General features: G+C 57.8%; 2 protein-coding genes across 4 annotated transcripts; both read right to left on the bottom strand.

Annotated features, from left to right (window-relative positions):
- Positions 1 to 1,900: 1,900 nt before the first annotated feature.
- LOC100353574 (cytochrome P450 2B4) lies at positions 1,901 to 13,033 on the bottom strand. Of its 3 annotated transcripts, XM_002722296.6 has the most exons (9): positions 12,594 to 13,033; positions 12,057 to 12,219; positions 11,827 to 11,976; positions 11,267 to 11,427; positions 9,855 to 10,031; positions 9,101 to 9,242; positions 8,146 to 8,333; positions 6,722 to 6,863; positions 1,901 to 2,459 (listed from the first exon to the last, which is right to left on the bottom strand). In XM_002722296.6, exons 1-9 carry the CDS (start codon positions 12,762 to 12,764, stop codon positions 2,188 to 2,190), a joined length of 1,566 nt encoding a protein of 521 aa, XP_002722342.2. In that variant the 5' UTR covers positions 12,765 to 13,033; the 3' UTR covers positions 1,901 to 2,187. The 3 variants fall into 3 exon arrangements, 2 of the variants coding, with proteins under 2 accessions (XP_002722342.2, XP_089174930.1); XR_016224528.1 differs by lacking the exon at positions 8,146 to 8,333 and having other exon boundaries at positions 12,594 to 12,885; XM_089318804.1 differs by lacking the exons at positions 1,901 to 2,459; positions 8,146 to 8,333 and having other exon boundaries at positions 6,721 to 6,863; positions 12,594 to 12,887.
- Positions 13,034 to 13,665: 632 nt separating this feature from the next.
- Positions 13,666 to 25,351, bottom strand: CYP2B4 (cytochrome P450, family 2, subfamily b, polypeptide 4). Its single transcript, NM_001170859.2, is given in 9 exon segments — positions 13,666 to 14,405; positions 16,672 to 16,813; positions 16,967 to 17,154; positions 18,782 to 18,923; positions 19,588 to 19,764; positions 20,136 to 20,296; positions 21,347 to 21,496; positions 21,592 to 21,754; positions 25,124 to 25,351. Coding segments are annotated over 9 exon segments (1,476 nt in total). The 5' UTR covers positions 25,295 to 25,351; the 3' UTR covers positions 13,666 to 14,223.
- Positions 25,352 to 26,341: the final 990 nt, after the last annotated feature.

The following is a 26,341-nucleotide window of genomic DNA, read 5'->3' as shown; positions in this document are numbered from 1 at the left end:
CTAGGTTTCCCAAGTGATTGCAGGAGCCCAAGCACTTGGGCCATCTTCCATTGCTTTCCCAGGCCATAGCAGAGAGCTGGATCAGAAGTGGAGCAGCTGGGACTAGAACCGGCACCCAGATGGGATGCCGGCGCCGCAGACAGCACCTTTACCTGCTGCACCACAGTGCTGGGCCCCCAAGGGAGCCTTCTTCAGCTGCATGTGTGACCTCAAGACCCCTTCCCCCACCATGAAGGTGTAGCTCAGGCCTTCTTTTATTTATTTATTTATTTTTCTTTTTTAAACAGGCAGAGTGGACAGTGAGAGAGAGAGACAGAGAGAAAGGTCTTTGCCGTTGGTTCACCCTCCAATGGCTGCCATGGTCAGCGCGCTGCGGCCGGCGCACCACACTGATCCAAAGGCAGGAGCCAGGCGCTTATCCTGGTCTCCCATGGGGTGCAGGGCCCAAGTACTTGGGCCATCCTCCACTGCCCTCCCGGGCCACAGCAGAGAGCTGGCCTGGAAGAGGGGCAACCGGGGCAGAATCCGGCGCCCCGACCGGGACTAGAACCCGGTGTGCCAGCACCGCAAGGCGGAGGATTAGCCTAGTGAGCCGCGGTGCCGGCCAGCTCAGGCCTTCTAAGGACACAATGCCTGAGACCCACTCGCAGCTGAGCACCAGGACCTACCAAGGACTGCACCTGCCTTGGGTTGGGGCGGAGAGAGGCAAGGGCAGTGGAGTGGTTACTCTGGCTGTCCAGAGGCCCCTATTGCCACACCCATCCCCCCAGGGGCAGGGTCTGGCCGTGTCTCCCTCCCTGACGAAACAGCCTGGGCATGGTCAGGAGAGCAGGCGAGCACGGGGCTGATGGAGGAGACCGCCGTCTCCGTGGCACCTCGCGAGTCTTGCCTTGTGGGCCGCGGCTCTGGTTAAGGACTAAGAGTTGCCGGTGTGTAGCAAATACAGGGCAAGCTGCTCTCAGACTGGATTTTCAGTCTTCGCCAAGCAAACTGATAGGAATCACGGACTACTGTAGTTCTAATAACGCTGCGGCTACCTTAAAATGTACTTTATATAAGCGAAGCTGAACATCTCTTCCTGTCTTTATTAGTTCCAGCCCTCACCTATTTCCCTGCTGGACTATGGTCTTTTTTTTTTTTTAATCTGTTCCTCGGAACTTCAGGTAGCAGGTGCAGGCCAAAGACCACCTTCCCCCTGTTAGCCCCGTGACGAGTGAAACAAAGGCAGGCAACCTCGGACGCGGACATTGAGAACTGCTTAATTCACTATAGTCAGAAGGTGGAGACAATCCAGCTGTCCATCACGGCACAGAGAGCTTTGGCCGTACGGTGGAGTACTATTCAGCCATGAAAAGGAGGGCTATGCTGACACTGGCTCCAGTGTGCGTGAGCCTTGAGAACACGGAGCTAAGGGAAGGCACATGACTCCATTTATACTTCATATAATCCATGTGCACGACGCTTCCAGAACAGGCAAATACTTAGAGATAGAAGTTGACTGACCAGTAGTCACAGGGCCCCAGGGAGAGTGACAAAGGGGCCCTCCTTTTGAGGTGACAAAAATGCTTTGCAAGGTCAAAGTTATCAGAATCAAACCCGAGTCACCTGTACTCGCCTTGATTAAAAAATAATAATCAATGCAGCCAGGAGGATGTGGAGACAGAGTTCTTGTGATTGCCCAACGGGAGGCTCACAGAACGCGACCCGAGCCATCACCTTACATGGCAGCCACCGCCAGCTCCCCCAGAGAACTCTACAGGAACACCCGCCCAGCAGCTCTGTCCAGCCTCAGGCTGACATCACCTGGGCAGTGATCACTGTGGCCACAGATGAATGTTCTGAACAGCCGGTGGAACCTCCCATCTCCACCTTCACAAATGTTCCATTGCCTCAACGTCCCTTTCTTACAAGATGTACCTATTTATTAGGAAGGCAGAGAGTTACAGAGAGGCAGAGGCAGAGAGAGGGAGGTGGTCCATCCACTGGCTCACTCCCACCGAGTGGGGAGGGCATGAGGGCGGGAGGCAGAGCCTGATTGTGCCGCTGCTGTCCCATGTCCCTCATGGTGCTAACCTTAAGTTGTTACAGGCATTTATTGGCCCTGAAACCCTGAGGTTTGATCCTCGGCCACCTGCCAAGGCCACGAGGGAATGAATGGAGACTGCAGCAGGAAGAGTGGAGGAGAGACTACAGACAGGACTTCTCACAGGAGCCGGTGGGCAGGGGGAGCTCAGAGGCCTGCAGAGGCGAGGGGCTCTGCGTCCCCTCGTCCTCTCTCTGGCGCGGCAGGAAGCGGAGCTGGAACACAGGGGGCAGCTTCCCAATCCCGTTCACCTGGGGCGTGAGGTCGATGTCTTCTGGGGCTTTCGGGCAGCCCAAGGAGAAGTTCTGCAGCATCGAGGTGAAGAAGAGGAAGAGCTCGGAGCGGGCCAGGCTCTCACCCAGACAGATGCGTTTTCCTGGGGGCGTTGGGGAGGGTGGTGCTGTTACTGTGGGGAGCACTTGGAGGGAACCCCATTGCTCCGCCCACCCCCAGGGCATTTGCATGCTCATCGGCATGGATTTACATGCGACATTCTTCGGATGGGATCCTTGTCCTCAACACAAACGAGATGAGCATGTGTGTGTCCCTGTCTCCCCTCCTCCCGGCCATCTCCTCTCCCAGTCCAGTTTTTGTCTCTCTTGCATCCTCTGTTTTCCTCTGTGTGTCTTTGACTAAGTATATTACCAGCTAAGCCAGTTGATGAGATGATGTGAAAAACAGGGAGACAGCCTGCTAGTGTGCCCTGGAATGGGGAGCAGTGGGAGAAAGGCAGAGGGGAACCGAGACCTCCAGCCCCTTCAACGACTGACAGGCAGGCACAGGAACTGGTCCTGGTCCTGAGAACACTCAGGTGCTTCGGAAGGAGCTGGTGCTCCCGGCTGTGGCTCAGCACTGCTGCGTGCCCTCTGCTCTGGCTGTCCTGACACCGTCCCCGGACCCCAAGGCCCTCCTCAGAGTCGACAGCCAACCCAGTAGCCTCCCAGGATCCAGTTTCAGCACCATGGACAGGGTCAGTTCTGATTGGCCAGTGGCCACCTCAGGCTTATTCAACATGGTTGGATGGCCCCCCTGCCTATCCCCCCCCACCAAGAACTCTGCCTCTTACGTCCCCTACCCTGATCTTTCGAGTGTCCCATCTGGGTGGAGCCCTCAGTCCCCGCCATCGTCTTCAGCACAGGCCTGGGTCTGTGTGGCAGGACCAGGGGAACAACCTGGGATCTCATTAGGAAGGGAGGGAACCCAGAGAGCTGCAGCTTGAAGGAAGGCAAACCCTGGCCTCACCACAGGTCTTCGCAGCACAGCTCTGGCTAACTGCACCTGCCTGCAGCACTGAGCAGGGAGGGACTTGGTCGGAGCTAACCAGCGTGTGCCATGCCATTCCTGCTTCTGCCTGTGTCGGCACAGCGTCTCCCCCTGACCATGGTGAGCACAGTCCTCCTGCTGGCCTGGCGTGGATACGGTGCCTGTGCGTGAATTCACTTTGGGGTCAGGTTGTTTATCAAGCCTGGCCTGCCCCAACCAACACAGGCCATGACTTGCTACAGGGCCTGGGGCAAGGCACCAGCCCAAACCCTGGACCCTCTGACTGCAGCATCACAGAATGTATGATTCAGCACTACTGTATTTTTAATAGGCCAAAGAGAAATACAACTTAACAGAGGTCTTCCTTCTGTCTGCTGGTTCACTTCCCAAATGCCTACAACAGCCAGGGCCGGGCCAAGCTGAAGTCAGGAGCCCAGAGCTCAGTCTGGATCTCCTTGCATGGGTGGCAGGGACCCAGGGACTTTGAGCCTGTCACCCCCGAGGGTGCACAGTAGCAGGAAGCTGGAATGGAAAACGGAACCAGGACTTGAACCCAGGACTCAAAATGGGTTGCACACATCCAAGCAGCCTCCTAACAGCTGCACCGTACTTTGGCACCCTGATTGAGATTTGAAAATGAAGAACCTTGTAAAACAGAGGGGGTGGATCTTTCCTTCAGTTGGTTTAAAACTGAGAAAATATGTGGTAGAAGGGCCACAAACTAAGAGGGAAATGTAATTAAAAGACAATGCGCAGGCATTTTTTTGACAGGCAGAGTTAGATAGTGAGAGAGAGACAGAGAGAAAGGTCTTCCCTTTCTGTTGGTTCACCGCCCCCGCCCCATGGCTGCTGCGGCCGGTGCGCTGTGCCGATCCAAAGCCAGGAGCCAGGGGCCCAAGCACTTGGGCCATCCTCCACTGCCTTCCCGGGCCACAGCAGAGAGTGGGGCTAGAAGAGGAGCAACCGGGACAGAATCCGGCACCCTGACTGGGACTAGAACCCGGGGTGCCAGTGCCACAGGCGGAGGATTAGCCCAGTGAGCTGAGGCGCCGGCCATCAATGTGCATTTTCTACAAATGTTTCCCTTGTATCTGGGAAAGACAATGCCCCTCTTCAAGCCTTACAGAGAACACTGAAGGCTTACATTCCTCAATGTCAGGAACAAGATGAGATTGGTTCACATAATTCTAGAGGAGCCAGCCCACGATGCTGGGGGGAACAAGGCACATGAATTCACTGACGAGAACTGGGTCACGACGGTGTTTGCAGATGCTAACATCAGTTATCTGGAAGCCCCAAGGGAATCCATTAAAAACTGTCAGAGGGGGCTAGCACTGTCAGAGGGGGCTAGTAGGCTAAGCCTCTGCCTGCAGTGCCGGCATCCCACATAGGCACTGGTTAGAGTCCCAGCTGCTCCCCTTCTGATCCAGCTCCCTGCTAATGCACCTGGGAAGGCAGTGGAAGATGGCACAAGTGCTTGGGTCCCTGCACCTGCATGGGAGACTGGAAAGAAGCTCCTGGCTCCTGGCTCCTGGCTTCAGCCTGGCTCAGCCTTGTCCTTGCGGCCATCTGGGGAGTGAACCAGCAGATGGAAGACCTCTCTCTCTCTCTCTCTCTCTCTCTCTCTCTCTCCCTGCCTTTCAAATAATAATAATAATAATAATAATAATAATAATAAACCTAAAGGTAGAGTGGGTGTTTAGTTTGGTGATTAAGGCACTTGCCTCCCACACCCCACCATGCATGTTCGGTTCCTGGCTCTGGCTCCCGACTCCAGCTTCCTGTGGACACACGCACTGGGCGGCAGCGGTGATGGCTCAAGTAGCCGGGTTCCTGCCACCTGCGTGGGAGACCCAGAGGGAGCTCCTGGTCCCTGGCTGCAGTCCTGGCTGCTGTAGGCATTTGGGGCGTGAATCAGCAGATGGAAGCTCTGTCTGTGTTTCTCTTTGCCTTTCAGAGCAGAAACAAAATTTAACCAAATGTGTGAAACTCCACCAAGTGTTATGAGACGTGACTCAATGAAGAAACACACATGGAACCTCAAATTTGTAAAATTATCAAATCTCTCCAAATTTAAGTTCATGCCAATAATAACATCCCAGTGAGACTTTTTGGGACCTTGACAAAATGGTTCCCGAGTGCAACTGAAAGAATAAACTATGTTAGAAGAGCTGTGGAAGGACAGAGTGTTCGGAAGAGGCAAGGGCCAGATGGAGACCAGCCCCTGGAAACCATCAGAACATACTACAGAAGTGTGATCATTCAAACAGCATGGTGAGGTAGAAAAGACATCCTGTGGCTGAGTGTGGACATGGGCCAATGTACAGAAATTAAAATAGATCCAAGGCGATCTAAAAATGTTAGCGGATGACAAGTTTCAAGTGAGCGGTTAGAAGCTGAATTGTTCGATACATAACTGAAACGGGGCCTGACACTCCTGGAGCGACAGTGTTCTAGGCTGCGCCCTGCATTCCTGCAGGACCTCCCTCGGGTCCCAGCTCAGACTGCAACAATCGTCTCCCAACAGCAGCAACATCCATCCAGCCTCTGTTAGTTCCCTTCCCCGTCTCCTCTCTTCCTTCTCACCTCTCCCATCTACAGACCTGTTGTCTCTCGAGCCAAGTGTCAGTGCGGGTGTGCACACACAGCACGAAAATCCTCTGAAGTGTCAACAGGTCTGGTCTGGGTGGTGAAAGGGGATGTTCGCTTTTGACTTAACTACTTTCTTGTTTGTATAAAAATAGGAAAATGATAGTTATTTTTACTTGGGGTGAAATTTCCCAATTCTGGGCACATAGCAGGTGCTCAGTCATGGGCCACTTTTTTTTTTTTTTTTTTTGGACAGGCAGAGTGGACGGTGAGAGAGAGAGAAACAGAGAGAAAGGTCTTTCTTTTCCGTTGGTTCACACACACACCCCCAATGGCCACTGCGGCTGGTGCACTGTGCTGATTCGAAGCCAGGAGCCAGGTGCTTCTCCTGGTCTTCCATGGGGTGCAGGGCCCAAGCACTTGGGCCATCCTCCACTGCACTCCCTGGCCACAGCAGAGAGCTGGACTGGAAGAGGGGCAACCGGGACAGAATCCGGCGCCCCGGCCGGGACTAGAACCCGGTGTGCCAGTGCCGCAGGTGGAGGACTAGCCTACTGAGCCATGGCGCCGGCCAGGGGCCACTGTTTATTTGTGTGCATGCATGTGTCTTGCACTCTCTCCATCACCAGCTTAGCCTCCGTCACTTCTCCTCCCTTTCCTTGGCCTTACACACTGTGTCTCTCTCCTCACCCTCAGAACCTCCACCTTTTGCCTAAATGTTCACCCAGCGTTTGAGGAAAGCCAGGCAGAGAAGCGAGCAATCGGGCAGGGCAGGGCACGACTCACCCATGGAGAATGGGACAAAGGCTTCCCGCTTCCTGAAGTTGCCCTCCGCATCCAGGAAGTGGCCGGGGTAGAAGACATCAGGCTTCTCGAAGTGGTGTGGGTCATGGAGCACAGAGCTCATGATGGGGTACACAGCGGTGCCCTGAAGGGTTTCAAAGCCAGAAAAACACCAGCAGCATCAATGAGGAGTAGGCAAATCTGTCTGTGCGGGGCCGGCACTGTGGCGTAGTGGGTAAGGTCGCTGCATGCAGTGCTGGCATCCCATATGGATGCCGGTTCGGGTCCCAGCTGCTCCACTTCTGCTCCAGCTCTCTGCTATGGCCTGGGGAAGCAGTGGAGGATGGCCCAAGTTCTTGGGCCCCTGTTCCAGCTGTTGCAGCCAATTGGGGAGTGAACCTGCAGATGGAAGACTCTCTCTCTCTCTGCCTTTCTTTCTCTCTCTCTGTAACTCTGACTTTCAAATAAATTAATAATTTTTTTTTTAAAAAGAATCTGTCCATGCTACATTCATAGCTGGCAATGATGTCTACCGGCTGTGTAGCACCACGCTTGCTGGCTACAACACTGAAATGATGCTGACTTTTTAGGTTAATAGTTGTGTCCCAAGCCCTCTGGGTATCCCTACCAAACACTCAGACCTCTCTTCCCCAAAACGCTCTGATCTCCTCTCTAATCCATCAACTCGAAGCTCCCTCTGCGTCTGACTCTTCAGAGGCTGCCACACCAGGGCCAGAATCTAATCTGATGCTTTGGTACCCACTGGAGGACCTGGGACATCCATACTTGGAAACGCAGGGCGGGGCAGGGGGACTGAGTTAAAACCACAGGCAGAGTCGGCGTTGTCACTCGGTGGCTGAGCTGCTGCCAAGGATGCTGACATCCCACATCACAGCGCCTGGATGTGGATCTGGGCTCAGCTCCTGACCCCAGCTCCCTGCTGTTGCACACCACGGGAGGCGGCAGGTGAGGCTCAAGTACTTGGATCCCTGCCAGCCATGTGGAAGACTCAGAAGCAGCTCCTGGCTCCTGGCTTCAGCCTGGCCCAGCCTTGGCTATTGCAGACATTTGGGAAGTGAACCAGTAGGTGGAAGATCTCTCTCTCTCTCTCCCTCTGTGTGTGTGGACGTATGTGTCTCCCTCTCTTGGTCACTCTGCCTTTAAACAAATAAATATATATTTTTTAAAATCAGCTCCACCTTACAATGTATTTCAGTATGTACATGGTACTTTTCCCAGTAAAAGAAAATCTATCATCAAATAAGAGTAAAACGTAAGACAGAGCAGAGAGGAGATGACATGCCTAATTTCCAAAATCTCCCTCCCCCTCTAGAAATCTGGAATAAAAATCTTTGTTGTAGTCCAGTGCCTGAGGACATGAACCAGCATAAGACTGCAGGCAGCCAGCACCCGCGTCCGGGCCTCACCTTCACCAGGTGATATCCCCGGAAGTGGGTGTCCTTGATGACAGAGTGGGGGACTCCTATGGGGGTGAGGTCACTGTATCTCTGGATCTCGTGGATGACAGCGTCTGTGTAAGGCATCTTTGCCCGATCCTCTAGGGCAGGAAGACGCTTCGGGCCGATCACCCTGTCAATCTCCGCCTGGACTTTCTCTAAGGAAGGGGCGGGTGGGGGAGGAGGACATCAGTAGACGCCCCACGCAAGGGACTCCACCACGGGCACCAACAAAGAGCCCTGCCTACTGGAGGGGGAGTCTCGTGCACTCTTCACGAAGGTGCTGGCTGCGGCACCTTCTCAATGACAGCATGGAGAAGGGAACCGGCTCCTTTTGGGGGAAGTGCTGTCTGGGGCTTCCATGCTCGTTATGAGAGGGGTGCATGGGGAGGAAAATCACGCAACACTTCAGGGCTCCCTCTATATTTTGTTAACTAATAAAGAGCTGTGTCTGGGGCTGGCAATGCACCCTTTTCTGCCAGATTGGCTCTGTGAGCTACAACAGATCACTTCCCCGCTCAGGGCGTTTAATTCATGGCAAGACGGGAGGTTTGATGAGATGAGAGTTTTTCCAAGTCCCGTCTGCAGACTCTCAGCCTAAGGGTCCATCAAGGGGCTTCTAAATCTGTTGTAGTTCAGCAGGACACCCCAAATAGTCAAGTTCTTGGTCAACTCCAAACTCTATCAGAGGGCCGCGTGCTTTGGTGGACTGTGTAACTGCAGCATAGGGCACCTTGCAGTCACTCAGGTGGCCTCGAAATTGCAAGCCAGGCCACAGGTACAGAGGACCTTTGTCGACCTCGCGGGCTTGGGCAGTGGCTAGGGCTCGGGTTATAAATCACGGGCGGAGCAGGACAGTGGCTGTTGGTCTCCACCAAGGGCACCGACGTCGTGCGCCCTCCCACCCCCAACACCGAAAGCTCACCGGTGACATCCGGGTGCTTGAGGAACAGCAGGAGCCCGTAGCGGAGCGTGGTGCTGGAGGACTCGGTGCCCGCGAAGAACAGCGAGAGCACGGTGTGCACGAGATTCTTGTGGTGGAACTCGCTCTGGGGCAGGAAGCGCTCCTGCGGGGTGGGGTGGGGGTGGGGGAGGCGACCTCGGCGTCTCCCCGGCCCAGGTTGCCCGGTTCTGAGGTTGTTCCCTGCCCCACTTTCTCGTCTTCCTTCCTTCCCATCTCCTCTCTTCAACAGGGTGGCAAAGGGGCGGGCTCTGGAACCGCCCTTCCGGGATCTAAGCCAAGCCCTCCTAGCTGTGCGCAGTTGAGCAAGGCACTTAACCGTCTGCGCCTTAGTTCGCCTGGGGTTGTTTTAATGTTGCTGTGTACCGTGCTCAGTAAACACCCTTGGTGCCTTTGGCCTCTGTCTTTGGATTCTTTGCTCTCCTGATTGGCTCTTGCAGCCGTCTCTCTGAGGCTTAACAATCCGGCTAGCATTGGCCAGACCAATGAGAACAGAAATCTGCCCCTAACCAATCAGCACCTCTGACCAATCAGAATGAGAAGCAGCGGATGTTAACTCTTTAGTTACCGCTACTTAGTGTTAGTTCCTGGGGAGGCAGAGGCAGGAATGGGAGCAGACAGCTATTCAATGGGTAACACTCCTGTACCCAAACATCAGAGCCCATGTCAGCGCACGCCCAGCTCTGTGACTCCCCGCGCACGGCTAGTCAGCCCTTGCCTTGTCCATGCGGAGTAGGAAGGAGTCGATGAAGTCCTGGGGGCAGCTGGGGTCCAGGGTCTCCCGGTGTTTCTCGATGTTCTTGGTGATAAAGTCTTTCAGTTCCTGAATGATGCGGTCCACACGGGCGTGGGGGCCGGGCAAGTGCTTCAGGATGCCAGACAGGAGCTCAAACACCTAGAGGGAGGCAGGCAAGGCTCCAGAACCCGTTCCTGCCTCTCTGGGCTGGTGCAGGGCGCCTGGGGCTTCCACGCAAGGCCTGGAGGTTGTGCACGGCACAGTAGAGCTGTGTCTAAAGGGCACCCAACAGCCTTGAGCACTGTGCCGCCCACACGCCCACACACGGGCGCACACACGGCAGTAGGCACAGAGCTGCACCTTCCTTATCACTTTGCATCACCGAGGTCTTTTCTGTCAACATCCACCCTTCTCCGAGGCCTGAATCCCGCCACCAACCTGACTCACAGCCTCACCTCAGCTGGTGGCGTGTGTGTCTTGGAGTCCAGAGACATGTGTGAGTGGATGAAAGAATGAGTGTGTGTGACTAACCAGGACTTAGGGAGTTCCCTTGAGGCCAGTGTTGTGGCACAGTGGGTGAAGCCACCATCTGTGATGCCAGTTTCCCACATGAGCCAAGTCCCAGCTGCTCCACTTCCAATCCAGCTCCCTGCTAATGCCCCTGGAAAAGTAGCAAAAGATGGCCTAATTGCTTGGGTCCCTGTGGATGGAAGGTGTGTGTGTATGTGTGTGTGTGTGTGTGTGTGTGTGTGTCTTGTCACTCTGTATCTCTGACTTTCAAACAATTAAATCTTTTTTTGTTTTGTTTTGTTTTGTTTTGTTTTGGACAGGCAGAGTTAGACAGTAAGAGAGAGAGAGACAGAGAGAAAGGTCTTCCTTTTTCTGTTGGTTCACCCCCCAAATGGCCGCCATGGCCGGCGCTGCGCCGATCTGAAGCCAGGAGCCAGATGCTTCCTCCTGGTCTCCCATGTGGGTGCAGGGCCCAAACCCTTGGGCCATCCTCCACTGCACTCCTGGGCCACAGCAAAGAGCTGGACTGGAAGAGGAGCAACTGGGACAGAACTGGAGCCCCAAGCGGGGCTAGAACCCTGAGTGCTGGCATCGCAGGCGGAGGATTAGCCTAGTTAGCCGTGGCGCCAGACACAATTAAATATTTTAGAGAGAAAGAGAGGAGATGGAGGGAGGGAGGGACCGAGGGAGGGGAAGGAAGCCAGCAAGCTCCCCTGGGCAGCAGTAAACTCGTAAACACGGGACCTGGTTTTCTGATTCCCACAGTCACTTGGCACCAGTGGCCACCTGAGGGAGAGATGATCCTGAGCGCCTGACCCGCGACACCTCCCTGCCGGGAAGCAGTCCCGCCCGATCCTGGCCCGTCATGGACTCCCTGGCCTCACCTGGCTGTAGAAGGAGCTGAGAAGGATGAAGGTTTCATTGAGCAGCCGCAGCAGCCGCAAGAACGCTGGGTCCTGGTAATCGAAGCGCTCTCCGAAGACCATGGAGCAGATGACATTGGCCGTGACGGCGTTGAAGAGGGAGGTGGGGTCCAGGTAAGCCTCTGTGGGCGAGAGGGCCGCCGTGCCAGGGGGTCTGGGTGCCCCTGCCTTGTCCTGGCCACTCTGGCCCGGCGTCTCTGCCTCTTGGCATTGTGTCTCAGCTCTGACCTGGAGTGATTTCCTTTGTGCATTTGTGTCTCTTCCAAGTTCACTCCCTTTTCACACCCGAGTCTGTCCTTGTGCCCCCCCCCCCCGGGACACGCTGCGTCTCCCCTGCCACCTTCCATCCTGACCTTTGCATTTCCAAATCTTTTTCTTTTTATGTGTGTCCTCAGCTGGCTCTCTCTCTGCCTCTCCCCTCTCCCTCCTCCTCTTTTTCTCTTCCTGTCTTGCCCCCCGTCCCTCGTTCCCCAAGCCTGGGGCTCCCTCTCCCCGCCCCAGCCCCAGCATCCGGGGCTCACCCTGGGATTTCCGCAGCTCCTCCACCAAGCACCGCGCCTCTTCCTTGATTCTCTGCTCCATGCTGCGCCTCCCCATGCCCAAGTCCTTCATGGTGGCCAGACAGAATCGCCGGAGGACTTTCCAAGGCTTCCCGTTGGCGAAGACCACACCTGACGGACAGGTGTGTAGGGGAGCACCTCTGGGTGCTTCCTCCTGCTCTCCCTGCCCCTGCCCCTCAGCCCCCACTCACCGGTCCCCTGGAAGATGGCGTCCGTGATGGCAATAGGCCCCCTGCCAGAGAAAGCCTCTGCCTGCTCCACCAGGGCCTCCCGCACCGTCTGGTAGCCACACAGGATGACCACAGGCCGGGAGCCCAGGTACACCGTGAAGATGTCCCCGTGTTTCTCCCGCAGCTGCAGAGGGAGCATCCAGAATGGCCCAGGGACTTGGTTCCCGGGCCTGGCTCCATCTTCGAGGGGACTGCCTCCCGCACACAGCCCTGCCCGGCTGTGGGGGCGCTCGGCTTTCCCAAGGCCCCTCCCTGCTCTTTAAATAAGTGCACACTCCCACCCGCCCCACTTGCCCTCCCTGAGGCCACAGCTCAACACCTCAAGACTTCCAGAACTTCAGCCTCCCCTGCATTCCAGAAACTTCCGCGGGGGGCTTCTTGGGCCAGGTGGTAGAGGAGGAGAATGCTGAAGCTGCTCTGCAGTCCCCCCCTACAGCTTGGCCCCGGGTATGTGGTGGGGGGGTCTCCCTCCCCCTGCCCCTTCCCCGGCTGGCTCACCCGCTGGAAGGAGTGGAGAAAGCCCTTGTGATGGATCTGCAGGATGTTCCCCAGGAGGGGCAGAGGCCAAGGTCCGGGCGGAAGGTGGCCCGGGGAGGCGGGGCGGCCCCAGGCCCAGAGCAGCAGGAGGCCAGTGAGGCCCAGGAGGAGCGAGAAGGCGGACAGCACCATGGTCCCCTCTCTGCCTGCCGTGAGCTCTGCTGTCTCTTAAAAGGCAGGTTGCTCTGTGGTTTGTTGATTTCTGATAGGCAGAGCAGGGTGTGCCAGGACTCCACCCTGGCAGAGCTCCTGGTGACTCTCCAGAGGCTGCAGGAAGCCCAAAGGGGGCGGGGCCACAGGAGCCAGGAGCTCAGCATCTCAGGCTTAAGTCCCAGGGCCGCCTTCCCATTGGCCGCCCGCTGGTGTGGCGGTGTCGTCACGGGCAGGGCCCTGGACCGCCCAGCTTGTCCCACTGGAAAGGGTGGAATGAGTGCAGGCTGTGTGGATGTGGCTCCGCCCCAAGGAGGGAGCTCGGCCAGTTTTGTCACAAGGTGGCATTGCAGCATGAGAGGTAAGACTAGGGCAGTCACGGGTCCTTTAGGGCCAGGAATTTATTCTGGTATCAGAAGAAAGCGAGATATGGAGACGGTAACACAGTCTGATGGAGGAGGCCTGGCACCCGTCTTGGGGTGGTCTTGGAGGAGGCTCATTTGGCCATGCGTCCATCCATTCATGCATCCATGCATCCCAGAGCAGTCCTTCTGCACAGCTGTCACATGCCACACACTGCCCCAGCTGTGGGAAGTGGACCCATGAACAGCACAGCAGAGTGGGCGCTGATGGAGGGGACAGGGTCTCACCAGAAGGCCTTCCCAGGGACCTGATGGTAAACAGGTCACACGCAAAACGGCAGGGCTCACCCCTGGCCCGAGGACAGCAGGCTATGTATGTCTGCTTGAGTCTCAGGGACCATCTCAGGGAGCCCAGGGCCTTCCACAAATGAAAGACGTCGGGTGAGGCCACCAAGAGTCGGGGGGGGGGGCGTCCCTGGGCCTCGAGACACTGCGTGAGGTGCAAAGAACCAGGCACAGCCGACCTCAGAGGTGTGACCCCGTTTATTTGGGACATCAACAGCTTGGTAGGTTTGGGGTTTCCCCTGGGGCAATGGCACAGATCCTGTGGTTGTGAGGACCTTGTGGAGGAGCGAAAAGGCACAAAACCATCCCATTAAATGGACAGCTTCGTGCGTGCTGTGTGGGCTGCATCTTAACCTAACTACGTGACTGCAAAGAGTGGGCTGTGCGACATCGTGGCTCTCTCTCCTCCACTCAGGGGCACAGTGATCTCAGACTGCTGGCACCTTGCCTGGCCTCTGTCCCTCAACTGCAAACTGGGTATAATCCTTGCCCTAGCGGCTGGGGCTGGTGCCACACGCAGGGAGGAGAGGAAGAGAACAGTTCCCTGAGTCTTTGGAAAAGCCACAGCCTAGTGGAAGGAGATGGGACCACAAAGAGGACTCCCCACGCCGAGGAGGCCAAGGGGAGGGTCCCGGCTGGCCCCAGGTCTGAGAGGCAGGAAGATGCGGGAGGAGTCTGGGGCCATTCTCTACAGAGGCGGGGACACCTAATGACCAGGGGTCCCTGTGGCCCCTTCAGCGGGCCAGGAAGCGGATCTGGTAGCTCGGGGGCACGTTGCCCACGCCACTCTCCCGGGGAGTGAGGTCGATGTCCTCGGGAGGCACGGGGCTGGCGATGGAGAAGTTCTGCAGGATGGTGGTGAAGAAGAGGAACAGCTCGGTCCGCGCGATGCCTTCGCCCAGACAAATGCGCTTCCCTGTGGACACAGAGCGGCCCTCATCACTCACCTGTGTCCATAGCAACAGACCTGCATGGGCTCCACCTTTAACCTGCTACTCAGGGAGGGCTCCCAAACCCCCTGAAACCGGGGCCAGCCTTCGGACGCATGTGCCGCATTCACTCCAAGTCTGGAGTTTCTGTCAGATTCCCAAACAGTTCAGCAGCCTAGAGGGTGAAGGAGCCACTTCCGGCTGGATGTGTGTGTGTGTGTGTGTGTGTGTGTGTGTGTGTATTCCCTAGTCAGGATTTCTCATGGTGGAGAATGGTACCTCTCTCACAGGGCTACTGTGAGCTCAAAGGAAGTTAACACGGGTAAGAACTCTTGGCAAAGTACCCAGCTCCTGTGAGGAATCCTGCAGGTGTGTCTATTTGTGTTTGTCCCCGGGAGCATGGGGAGGCGGGGCAGGTAATTCTGGCACCACGTGCCTTCCTTGTCTTCAGATCTCAGCCTAAGATCCACGGCCTTCAGGAACTCAAAAAAATTCAGCCCCCAGATTGTGTGAAATTGTGAACAGGCTTGCCGAAGTGAAGAGGTGTCCTGGGGGTGGGGGACACCCAGGAGGTTGTAGACCCCAGGCTGGGCGAGTGCCTGGGACCTTGAGCCCAGACACAGAGCTTCATCCCTCACTTTTGGGTCTCAAAGGGCAAGTGGGTGTGGGTCTCTCGGCATCCCCTCCACCCTCTCAAGCAGTTGGAAGATTGTGCCTGGGTCGGGGGAGGTGACCGGACAAGGGTCCGTGTCCTTTCTGCCCAGCCAGAAAGCAGCAGACAGGAGCCACCAGTGCTTAGGGCAGTCTCTGGCCTGCTTCTCCTTCCAGAACAGGTTCTGTAGTCCAGATTTTGCAGGCCAGACAGAGTGTGTCATCCCCCACTAGACGCCCCGCCCCCCTCTTTGGCCAGCAGCTGCCCGTTGGGGCACTGTTTGGCGTCTCTGACTAACGCCTTTGGGGTTCAGTCTGTCTGCATGCCTGTGGGAGTCTGCCTCTTTGTCTACACCCATCTATCTTTACCTTTCTGTCTGTTTGGATGTGGATCTGATTCTCTCTCTCTCCCTTTCTCACTCTCTCTCTCTATTTTCATCTCTGTCAGAAGACACACTATTTCTTGTTCATTTGGTTTCTCCCTCTCTACTCCTATCACTCCCTTTTTTCTACCTCTCCCTCTTCCTCCTTAGCCTTCTCTCTCCCCGCCTCTGTGTCCTGTTCACCACTCACTCTCCGCCATCGGCCATATCTGTCTTTCCTCGTCTCTGTCCCTCTCTGTCCATCCTCTCCACCCCTGTCCATACTCCTCTCCGCCCCCACCCCGCCTCTCTCTGGACCTGGGATAGGACTGTGAAGGGAGGAACTGACCTCCACCCCACCTCTCACACCTTCCTGACCCTACTGACCAGAACTGGCCATCTGCTGGACGTCACCCACGCACTGCCAGGCTGTGTCTAAGGCGCCTGCTGTGAGCTGTTCTTTGGGTCCCAGTAGGGCAGTGAGCTCCAAGTGGGGCTCTGCAGACTTTCTCTTTGAAGAAAGTCATCTCACTCAGTGTGGTGAGGTTAAAGTCCTCACCCCAGGTCCTCCTTGCCCAGAGTTTGCCTTGGGACCTAATCTCACCTCTCCATCTCCCTAGAGGGGTTGTTGTGATGACAGAATGGTTATTAACACATGTTTAAGGAGCTGATGATGCTAACCAACCTGATTTGACTACATGTATCGGATTACCACAAGGTATCCAAAAGAGCTACAATTTAAATAATTTTAGGGGCCAGTGCTGTGGTGTGGCAGGTAAAGCCACTGTCTCAACACCGGCATCCCATATGGGTGCTGGTTCCAGTCCCGGCTGCTCCACTTCTGATGCAGCTCCCTGCTGATGGGCCTGGGAAAGCAGTGGAGGGCGGCCCAAGTGCCTGGACCCCTGCACCCGTGTAGGAGGTCTGGAAGAAGCTCCATGCATTGGTCTGGCACAGCCTTGGCCATTTGGGGAGTGAACCAGAGGGTGGAAGATCTCGCTCTCGCTCTCTCTCTCTCTCTCTCTGCATCTCTGTCTGTCTCTCTGTCTCTCCCTCTCAAGTACTCAAAAAAATACATCTTTAAGGATAATAATTTTAAAAGAAAAGGGAGGACAAGTGGGCTGGTCTCCTGCAGGCAGCTGGGATCCCACAGGGAACATAACCAGAAGGGGCTGGGCTGGGCCCTGGACTCTGGGGTCTGGGGTCTAGGGTCCTAGGGCATGGCCACAGGCAGGCTTACCCAGGGAGAAGGGCATAAAGCCTTCATTCCTCTTCAGTGCCCCGTTGGCATCCAGAAAGTGGCCGGGGTTGAAGGTGTTCGGTGTTTCAAAGTAGCGCGGGTCATGGAGAGCCGAGCTCAGGACGGGGAACACTTCCGTGTTCTGAGGGAGGTCCGAAAGTTAGAGAGGGGGCCGGCCTGCACCTGCACCCCCCCCCCCAAATAAAACCACAACGGGAACCAACGAGAGGCTGCGTTTGGGAGTTAGGAAGACCAAGAATGCCCGCAGGGAGTGGCAGGTGCCCACTGGACTCACCTTGGGGATGACATAGCCTCGGAACTGTGTGTCTTTTGTGACCGTGTGGGGCACCCCGAAGGGGATGAGGTCCCCGAGCCGCTGGATCTCGTGGATGACCGCGTCCGTGTAGGGCATTTTGGCTCGGTCATCGAGGGCCGGAGGGCGGTGGGAGCCGATCACCTGCTCAATCTCCTTCTGGACTCTCTCTGCAAGGAAAAGCGGGGCCAGGGAACCCCAAGCAGGAGGCATCTCAGCAGAGACCCTGCTTTCCAGGGCGCCGTGGGCCAGGAGACACGTGCGTCAAAGCTGAGGCCACTGGTGCCCCTCAGAGTCCCAGCCTGGGGCAAAGGGAGGAGGGAGGAACAAGAATTCTCAGCCTGGAAATCTGATGAGTGATGTGGGTTCTCTCCCACATGCACAGGTGCACACACAAGTTCACACGCATAGGTGCACAGACACATATGCACACTGATGCACAGACTAATGCATACTCATGCTCACACGCACAGGTGCACACATAGACATGCACACAGAAGTGTACAGGTGCACAGAGATACACACACGTACACACATACATGCAAGGTGACACATACAAATGCACACGCAAGTTCACACACAACAGAGATATGCACACACACATACACACACCCCACAGTTCCTTCCTCAGGAATGTCAGATTTAGAACTCCTGTCAGGGCCTGCGCCGCGGTTCACTAGGCTAATCCTCTGCCTGCGGCGCCGGCACACCGGGTTCTAGTCCCGGTCGGGGCACCGGATTCTGTCCCGGTTGCCCCTCTTGCAGGCCAGCTCTCTGCTGTGGCCAGGGAGTGCAGTGGAGGATGGCCCAAGTGCTTGGGCCCTGCACCCCATGGGAGACCAGCAGAAGCACCTGGCTCCTGCCATCAGATCAGCGTGGTGCGCCGGCTGCAGCGCGCCACCCGTGGCAGCCATTGGAGGGTGAACCAACGGCAAAGGAAGACCTTCCTCTCTGTCTCTCTCTCTCACTGTCCACTCTGCCTGTCAAAAAATAAAAAAAAAATTAAAAAATAAAAAAAAAGAACTCCTGTCAGAACTCCTCTCTAAGGTGAGGTGAAAATGAACTAGTACGTAATGAGGGATCATGCCAGACTTTCAGGGGTGTAACAAAGGAATAGATCAATAGATTAATCCATGAACACTAGATAAATAATGGGAATATGTAAATCAACCAATCAATGGACAGAAAAGTCATAAATAGACTGATGATGAATGACGAGCCAGAGAGTGTATGGATGTATTCACTTGTCAATTAACTGGATGGAGCCATTTTGAACAGCCCATTGGAACATAAGGCAATGAGCCCAGTGAACCAGTGACGTGAAGGATGATGGCTGGAATATGGAAGAATGAAGAGTGAACACATTTGGGAGGACTGAGGATGTAAAGGAAGGAATGGGTGGGGGCGTGATGGTGAGGACTCAGGGGTGACACAACGGGGGGATTATTGTCCTGGAACATGAAGGCTGCGTGGGTGGTGAGGCCTGAGAGGCAGCTGGGGAAGGGGCAGGGGAGGAAGCCCGCTGCAGACAAGGGTGAGCACACGAGGGCGCTGCTGAGTCAAGGCGGTCCCGCTGTCACCGCCCAGAGGGTCAGGGCGCGCCTCCCTGAACACACACCTGTGTCCCTGGATGACTCGAGGAGCGGACCCGGGAGTGTGCAGGGGGACTGAGGGTGAGGGCCCAGTGGGTCCAGCTCGGATCCGCAGGCTCTTCCCTCACCCACCCGCAGGACTGGCTGGCGGGGGCCATCCCCGAGCCGGCCGTCTCCCCCACACAGGAGCCCGTCCACAGCCCACCTGTGACGTGTGGGTACTTGAGCATGAGCAGGAAGCCGTAGCGGAGGGTGGTGCTGGTGGTCTCGGTGCCGGCGAAGAAGAGCGAGAGCACGGTGAGGATGAGGTTCTGGTGGTGGAACTCGCTGCTTGGGTCGGACTTGTCCTGCATCCCCCGGCGGGGCGGTGCGGGGGTGGGGGGGACGGTCAGTAAGGCTGGAGTCCAACCCGCCTGTCTCTCTCCATCCGTTTCTGGGTCTCTCACTCTGTCTCATCCACTGCTATTCCCTGTCCTCCACTTGTCCACTCCTGCGCTTCTCTCTCTTTTAATAAGATTTAGTTATTTGAAAGGCAGAGTTACAGAGAGAGAGATCTTCCATCTGCTGGTTCACTCCCCTAATGGCTGCAACAGCTGGGGCTGGGCCAGGCTGAAGCCAGGAGCCTGGAGCTCCATCCCCAAGCACTTGCGCCATCTCATTCTGCCTTCCCAGGCGCATCAGCAGGGAGCTGGATGAGAAGCCCAGCCGGGACTTGATCTGTTGCTGGTGTGGGACGCCAGCATGGTGTGCAGCAGCTCAGCCCAGGGCCCCAGTGCCAGCCTCTCTTCCCGCCCCTCTGCTTCTCCACCTTTCTTGCTGTTTTCCTCGTCACCCTGGCTCTGTGGGTTTCTGCTACTGCTGCTTTGTTTTTGTCACTTGCCTCAGTCTCTGTCTATGTCTCTCTTTCTCACTCTCTGTCTCCCTCTCCATTTTCCCCTCCCTTTCCCATCCTCCTCCTTCCCTTCTTCTCTCTTCCCCTCACCCATGCCCCTCCCCCCTCCCGGGCCCCACTTTTTCCATGCGGAGCAGGTAGACGTCGATGAAATCCCTGGGGTTGCTGGGGTCCAGGGTTGCGCGGTGCTTCTCTACGCTCTGGCCGATGAAAGTGTTGATCTCCTGCAGGTTCCTGTAGATCTGCCTGTGCGTGCCAGGAAAGTGCTTTAGGAAGCCCGAGAAGAGCTCGAACACCTGCAGGGGAGAAGAGAGTGCGGGGAGGTCACCTGGGGCGGGGCTGGGAGGATGGGGCTCCTGGGCACCTGCGCCTCCTCGGGGACCTCCCCCCCTTCACCCGCTTTTTGTCTCTGGCAGTCACTGCTCTCCTCTGCTCCTTCCTCTCTCCTGTGTCCCTCTGTGGTAGCTGCCCCTCCCCGCCCCTCTCCTCTGCTCTCTCTGTCTAACTCTCTTCTCTCATTCTGTGTCTTCCTCCTACGTTTGCTGCTCTCCAGCGTGTCTGCCCTGGCTGTGTTTCCTCCTGCTCCTCTTCCTCCTCCTCCTCCTCCTCCTCCTCCTCCTTTCATTCTTGCCTGCTCCACCCTACCCCACTCCCACCTCAGGCAGACCTGGCTGGAGAAGGAGCTGATGAGGGAGAAGGACTGGAAGAACAAGTCCAGCAGCCGCAGGAACACGGGGTCCTTGTAGTCAAAGCGTTTTCCAAAGACAATGGAGCAGATGATGTTGGAGGTGATTGAGTGGAACAGCAAGGTGTTGTCCAGGAGGGCTCCTAGGAGGAGGCAGCAGCAGAAGGAGAGACACAGAGTCATGGGCTTGGGGAACGTGCGGCTGTGTGACTGCCCCGGCACTCAGTCATGATCGGCTGGAACGGTCGTAGCTGGCAGCCTCCCGTGCACATTCATGTCGGGTCCTCTCTTAGGCCCTTCCCCTGCTGCTCTGTCTCATTAACCCCACAGCAGGCATCCAATCAAACACTGACCACTCCCGCTGTCTGTGGCTCCCCCTTGGTCTCTTCTGCCCACCCCTAGGGCTCTGCTCTGCAGATGTGAGTTGATGCCTATGCACCCGCCTGACACACCCACCCCGGCCATGGCTGGAGGTGGTGTGGGGGGTAGGGAGGAGGGCGTGGGGGGCTGGTGCTGGGCCTCCTCCATCCCCCACAGGGGCACCTGGGGTCCATGCCCAGCCCAGCTCCTGACTGCAGCTCCTGCCAGTGCAGACCCCGGAAGGCAGCAGTGATGGGCCCTGCCCAGCTGAGACCCCAGTTCCTGGCTTCCACTCTGCCTCATCCTGCCCATTGCAGGCATTGGCTCTGCGCCCCTCTCTTTCTCTCACTCTCTCTCGCTCTCGCTTCTCTCTCTCTCCATCCTTCCCAGCCTCTCAGAAACTCTACAGAAACTCGGGTAAGAAAGAGGGCAAAGACCACATCCAGGAGATGGAGGCGCTAACACTGTCACCTCCAAGCCCGTTATAGAGACTCCAGAAATCCCGACGAGAGTTCCTCTAGCGCCCCCTCTGGCAGCCGAGCGCACAGCACCCGACCTGGTCCTTGGCTCTCGGCTCAGCAGCTTCACCGGGGAGGGGACAGGGCTGGCTGTTTGCAGAACACCTGGCGCTTTCCCTGCCCCCCTCTGCTGCCTTTAATGTGAGTCCCGGTGTCGCCAGGAGCTGGTTTTCCGAGGTTGCGAGTTAAGCAGCAACGCGCGACGCCCAGTTGTCCTGGGACACCACAGCTCGCACCCCTCCCGGTCCCTGTCTGCCCCTCTCTCGGGTTTCCGGTTGCCGGGCGCTGCCCCGTCTCCTTGGCTCGCGGCCTCACCCTTGGATTTCCGCAGCTCCTCCACCAGACACCGGGCCTCCTCCTGAATGCGCTCCTCCACGCTCCGCTTCCCCATGCCGAAGTCCCGCATGGTGGCCAGGGAGAATCTCCGAAGGGCCCGCCAGCGCTCCCCGTTGGCAAAGATCACTCCTGGGGGGTGGAAGGAGACTCTGTGCCTCCCCAGCCCTCGCCCCAACCCAGGCCCACCTTCCCTGAGCTCCACCCCTCCCAGCGCCCGCTCTCACCGTATCCCTGGAAGATCGGATCCACCACGGCGATCTTCCCCCTGCCAGAAAAGGCCTCCGCTTGGTCCACGAGGGCCTCGCGGATGGCATCCGTCCCACACAGCACGACCACGGGTCTGGATCCCAGGTACACCGTGAACACGTCCCCGTATTTCTCTCGGAGCTGCCAAGCACACCCCGCCCAGGGCCGGCGGCAGTCAGTTGCTGAACCTCTGACAGTCGGCTACAGAGTGGTCAGAGCCATCTCCCCCAGCCCCCCGCTCCCCGTTCCCCTTGCCCCGACCCCGCAGCCCAAGGCCCTGCCCCACTGGTTGGTGCCCTGAGCAGTACAGAAGGCTTGAATTCCGAACAGCCGGCGTTCCGGTGCTCACCACAGCAATCACCTGGATCCGCTCATCCATTCATTCACTGACTCAACGACAACTCGCTGGGATGTGTGGTCTTCTGTGTGCCATGTCCTGCTCTGGTCTCCGGAAAGGGCCCTCACTCCCTTCCTGCCTCCCTTCCTGTACCCCCTACAGCGCCTCGCTGCTCGACCGCACCTGAGTGATCCCCTTCAACTAGAAGCTCCCAGCCCGCGTCAAGCCCTCCCAGGCTCCGCAGGGCCGCCGTGGTGTGGACCCGTCTCTGACTACTTCTCCCTCAACTGGCCCTTTGGTTCCCGCCGGCTTCAATAACTCCATCCCCAAGTTGAGTGGCTTCAGTCTAGGGGACTTTGGGACAAAGAGGCCTCTTGTTTCTGGGTCCTGGCCGCCCTCTCACCAGCTGTGCACCTGGGCCAGGCGTCTTCTGCATCTCACCACCTGTCATGGCCCATGTCGCACTGCTGCAGCCGAGTCCCTGAGCCTGGCTGATAGCTCGGGAACAAGATTGATTTCTTACAGCTCTCGGAGTCCAGAGTCCACGGCCCCACATCTGGAGAGGGCCCTCCTGCTGAGTCAGCCCGCAGCCGTGGGATGAAGGGCGGGAGCACACACACAGGTGGGAGAGGAGCCCACCAAACCCACAGCAGTAAAGGCAAGGGTCCATCTGTGGGGGAGGGGCCCTCGTGACCTGTGCACTACTTCACAGGCCCCCCTAGGGCAGGCAGAGGTGGCTGCTCCCACTCCAACAGGGAGAGGCAATGGCCCCAGTGAGTCCAGACCCCCCCGGGGAGAACAGCAGGCCTGAAACTAGAGAGCACCTCCCTGACTCCAGGGCCCCTCCCTGGGCACACAGGAGCAGGCGGTGGGACCTCGAGCCCCACACACCTGCTCTGCTCTGCTCTGGCTCTCCTGGCTGTGCCCCGCTGAGCTCCTGCGGGCTGGCGTCTCACGCCCGTGGTCTCCCAGTCCCGGGGTCTCAGTAGCCCCCTCACTCCCATGGTCCCCGGAGGCATTGCCCTAGAGGGGCCCTTTCTATGGTGGCTACACCCTCGCGAGCCTCCGTGCCGGGTCCCCAGGCCGTCTGGGTCTTCCCGTGAGATCCAAGCAGAAGCCACCCTGGCTCCAGCAGCTGGTGTGCTCTGTGTGCCTGCTGAACCAGCACCGCTTGGTGCCCTAGGTCTGGGGCTTGCACCTCTGGGCTGAGCTGACCTGGGCCTACCTGGGCCGTGGCTGGGGCAGTGAGAGGCTGCGGGGCCAGAATTCACAGGGCAGAGCCCCACGGAGGCCAGCGAGGAGGTCCCGCAGGGAGCTGTCTGGACACCTTGCCCACGAGGCCTCACGGTCTCAGCGACCCGCGAGCTGCCTTCAGTCCCGGCCCAGCCGTCCTGTGGAGAGCAGCTGGCTTCCCTCCATCCACATTCTTCTCTCAGCAACAGCCTCCCGGCCGCTCTCTCCGTTCCCGGCCCTCAGCAGGACCCAGAGCTTCCCCAACCTTCCTGCTCTGCCTCCCTCTTCATTACAGAGCACAGTTCCACTCACTCCCTTCCCTCTTATTTATTTATTTATTTATTTATTTATTTATTTTATTTTAAAGGAGCCAAGCAGAACCTCGAGCCCTTTGCTACTCAGATGATGGGCCCAGTTCTTGGCTCCTACATTCCGTCACTCACAAAAGTCCCGGAACAGGATTCCACCAGATCCTTCGCCGCTGCTTAACAAGGGTGGCCTTTGCCCAAGTTTCCAGGTCCAGCTGGGCTCTTGGCAGAATGGCCTTTGGCAACCACACGAGTGTGTCTGTGCCCATCGGGACCAGCCCCACCGTTTCGTGGCCAAGAAGGCCTCGCCTCCCCCCAGCAGCCCCTGTCCTCTCCTGAGTCCTCCCTAGAATTGCCCATGCCCCCCCCCCCAGCAACCCCGAGGCTGAGTTGCGGAAGCTGCCCCTCCACCCACACCAGATGTGCACTGGGGGACCATCCGCCCACCGCCCTCAGGTGCCCTCCTATGTTCTGCCTTAAGGCCTTCCTGCGAGAAAAGCGAAATCTTTGCCACCATGAAACACGGCTCAAAGGTGCCTAAGCCTGGGTTCTCCGAGCGGAGGGGGAGGAGTGGACGCAGGAGTGGGAGAAACAGGTCATCCACGAGCAAAGGCAGCCGCAAGCAGGGAAACGGATCGTGAAGTCAGGGTGGCTGTGGGGCAGCAGCTGGGTCATCGCTAGGCCCTGGGTCTCTGGCTGGAGGGCCTAGTCCTGGCCTGGCTCCTTGGCTTCTGAGCCAGCACCTGGACAGCGGCAGAGGACAGCCCATGTCCCTGGGCCCTGCCCCCTACGTGGGAGGCTTGGCTGGAGTTCCAGGCTCCTGGGTTCTACAATGTCCAGTGGTCGTTTGGGGAGCGAACCAGAGCCAGGAGGAGCTCTAACTCTGTGTGTCCTTCCGTTGGTTCACTCCCCAAAAGGCCACAACTGCCGGAACCACGGAGAGAGAGATCCTACATCTGCTAGGTCATTCCCCAAATGCCCCCACACCAGGTCTGGCCCGGCTGAAGTCAGGAGCCCAGACCCCCTCTGGGTCTCTCATGTGGGTGCAGGCCCAGCACCGGCGCCATCACCTGCTGCCTCCTGGATGCATCAGCAGGAAGCTGGATGGGAGCAGAGAAGCAGTGCGTGTGGGTGCCGAGACCCAGGCTCAGCCTAGCCCGCTGCAGCACAGCACCCATCACAGGCTTCACTGACCAGCGCGCCCGCCAGCTCCTCCAGCTCTCCCTCCCCCCTCCCCTTGCTCCTGGCATTGGCTTGGCTGGTCTTTGCTCTCTCTTGATGGCAGACGCAACAATCTATTTGATGATTTACTATCACCGCCCTTTCTCGTTCTCTTCCAGGCACAGGCGGGCACCCAAGGAGGTGACAATAATGGCAGGGAGAGTGAAACTCAGCACCCGTGGCTCACACCCATATGCCCCGTGCTGTCCACCTGCAGCTCCAGTTGAGCAGGGTCACCCGTGACAATCTCGCCTTCACCACCACCACACTCTGGCTCTGCGCCCCTTGCTCACCAGCGCCCGCACTCCCTCCAGGAGCCTGGAAGCAGGCCCAGCTCTCTCTGCCATGTGAGCACCAGGCGCCCAAGCAGGGAGGGCTCACCCAGGACCGACCCGTCCATCCGTGTCTCACCCGCAGGAAGGAGCGGAGCAGGCCCTTCCTGTCCATCTGCAGAAGGTTCCCCAGGACGGGCAGAGGGGAGGGTCCCGGGGGGAGGCGGCCGTGGGCCTTGGGGTGGCCCCTGAACAGAAGCAGCAGGAGGCCTGCGAGGAAAGCCAGGAGGAGGAGCAGGCTGAACTCCATGGTCCCGGCCGTCAGCTGTCCACCTGCTGCAGCCTCCTCGCGCTGGGCCTTTTATCCTGAGCCTGGATCCCACCCAGTTATGCAACCTCACCCAGTCCCCGCCTCTCCTCTCCTCATTACCACAGTGTGAACTTGGGAGCCAGAGGACACACACTTCCTGCCCAGGAAGCCCAGTGACAGCTCACTGCCCGTCACTCTGCCCCCTCCCCTTCTTGGATGTTGGCAGGGAAATGTGGGGGAGATGTAGAGGGTGTAGCGTGCACGTGAGTGCCTGTTTATTTCCACTGAGGCAGTAAGCACTTGTCTGTCTCCACTCTGTTTGGCCCATGGGTTTTCCAGGCCTGCCGGTGTCCGTCCCACATGCCAGCGCCTCTGCGTGTGCCCGTGTGTTTCCTACGTGGGAAGGGGGTTCCCATGTGCGGGTTGTGTGGGTGCTGGTGTGTTGGGCACCTCCAGGCCCCAGACTCTTTAGGGGCTCCAGAAGCTCAGGGCGATCCCTCCTGTGTCTCGGCTCCCAGCATCCCTTGTGTGACAGCCACAGCGGCAATAATGGCAGGAACAGAAGGGGCGGGGGCAGGAGACAGAGCTGGCAGGGTGCCCCGTCGGGTCCCCAGGGTCTCTGATCACCACGACTACAGCTGGGCAGGTCCCCTGCCTCTTCTCTGTTCTGGGAGCAGCTGGGGTTTCCCTGGTCCCTCTCGCTCTCTGTCTCTGACTCAGTGTCTGTTCCTGCAGTCGGGCGCTGAGCTCCAGGGGTGCAGAGGCTGTGTCCGTCCGTGTCTGGCTGTTAGAGGAGAAAGCAGGGACTGAGCCATTCACAGGCAGCACCTGTGCATCTGGCTGTCAGTCCCGGAGGTGGAAGCCCACCTGTGGGTGCCGGTGCGCAGTGAGGGCTTCCAGTGGTGGCCTGGTGGGGCGGGGCGACACATGAGATGGAGGACAACGGGCCCAACTCCCCGGAGCCCAGCCCACTCCCGGGGTAATGGATGCTCCCCTGTCATAACAACAGTAATCCCTCCATGATGGCAGAGCTCTGGAGCCTGACCA

Source organism: Oryctolagus cuniculus, chromosome 18 (assembly GCF_051225735.1).
Source record: "Oryctolagus cuniculus isolate XC-2025 breed Fujian yellow rabbit chromosome 18, ASM5122573v1, whole genome shotgun sequence".
Taxonomy (NCBI): domain Eukaryota; kingdom Metazoa; phylum Chordata; class Mammalia; order Lagomorpha; family Leporidae; genus Oryctolagus; species Oryctolagus cuniculus.
The sequence above is the reverse complement of the archived record's forward strand: the minus strand, read 5'-3'. Positions and strand labels throughout refer to the sequence as shown.

What these genes read in the sequence shown, in the direction of transcription:
- LOC100353574 (XM_002722296.6), bottom strand. Translation starts at nt 12,764, where the DNA reads ATGGTGCTGTCCGCCTTCTCGCTCCTCCTGGGCCTCACTGGCCTCCTG. An exon ending in GGAGCTGCGGAAATCCCAGG is followed by an intron (nt 11,428 to 11,826) that starts GTGAGCCCCGGA and finishes TCTCGCCCACAG; the next exon opens with AGGCTTACCTGGACCCCACC. An exon ending in GGGGATATCACCTGGTGAAG is followed by an intron (nt 6,864 to 8,145) that starts GTGAGGCCCGGA and finishes GAAACCCTTCAG; the next exon opens with GGCACCGCTGTGTACCCCAT.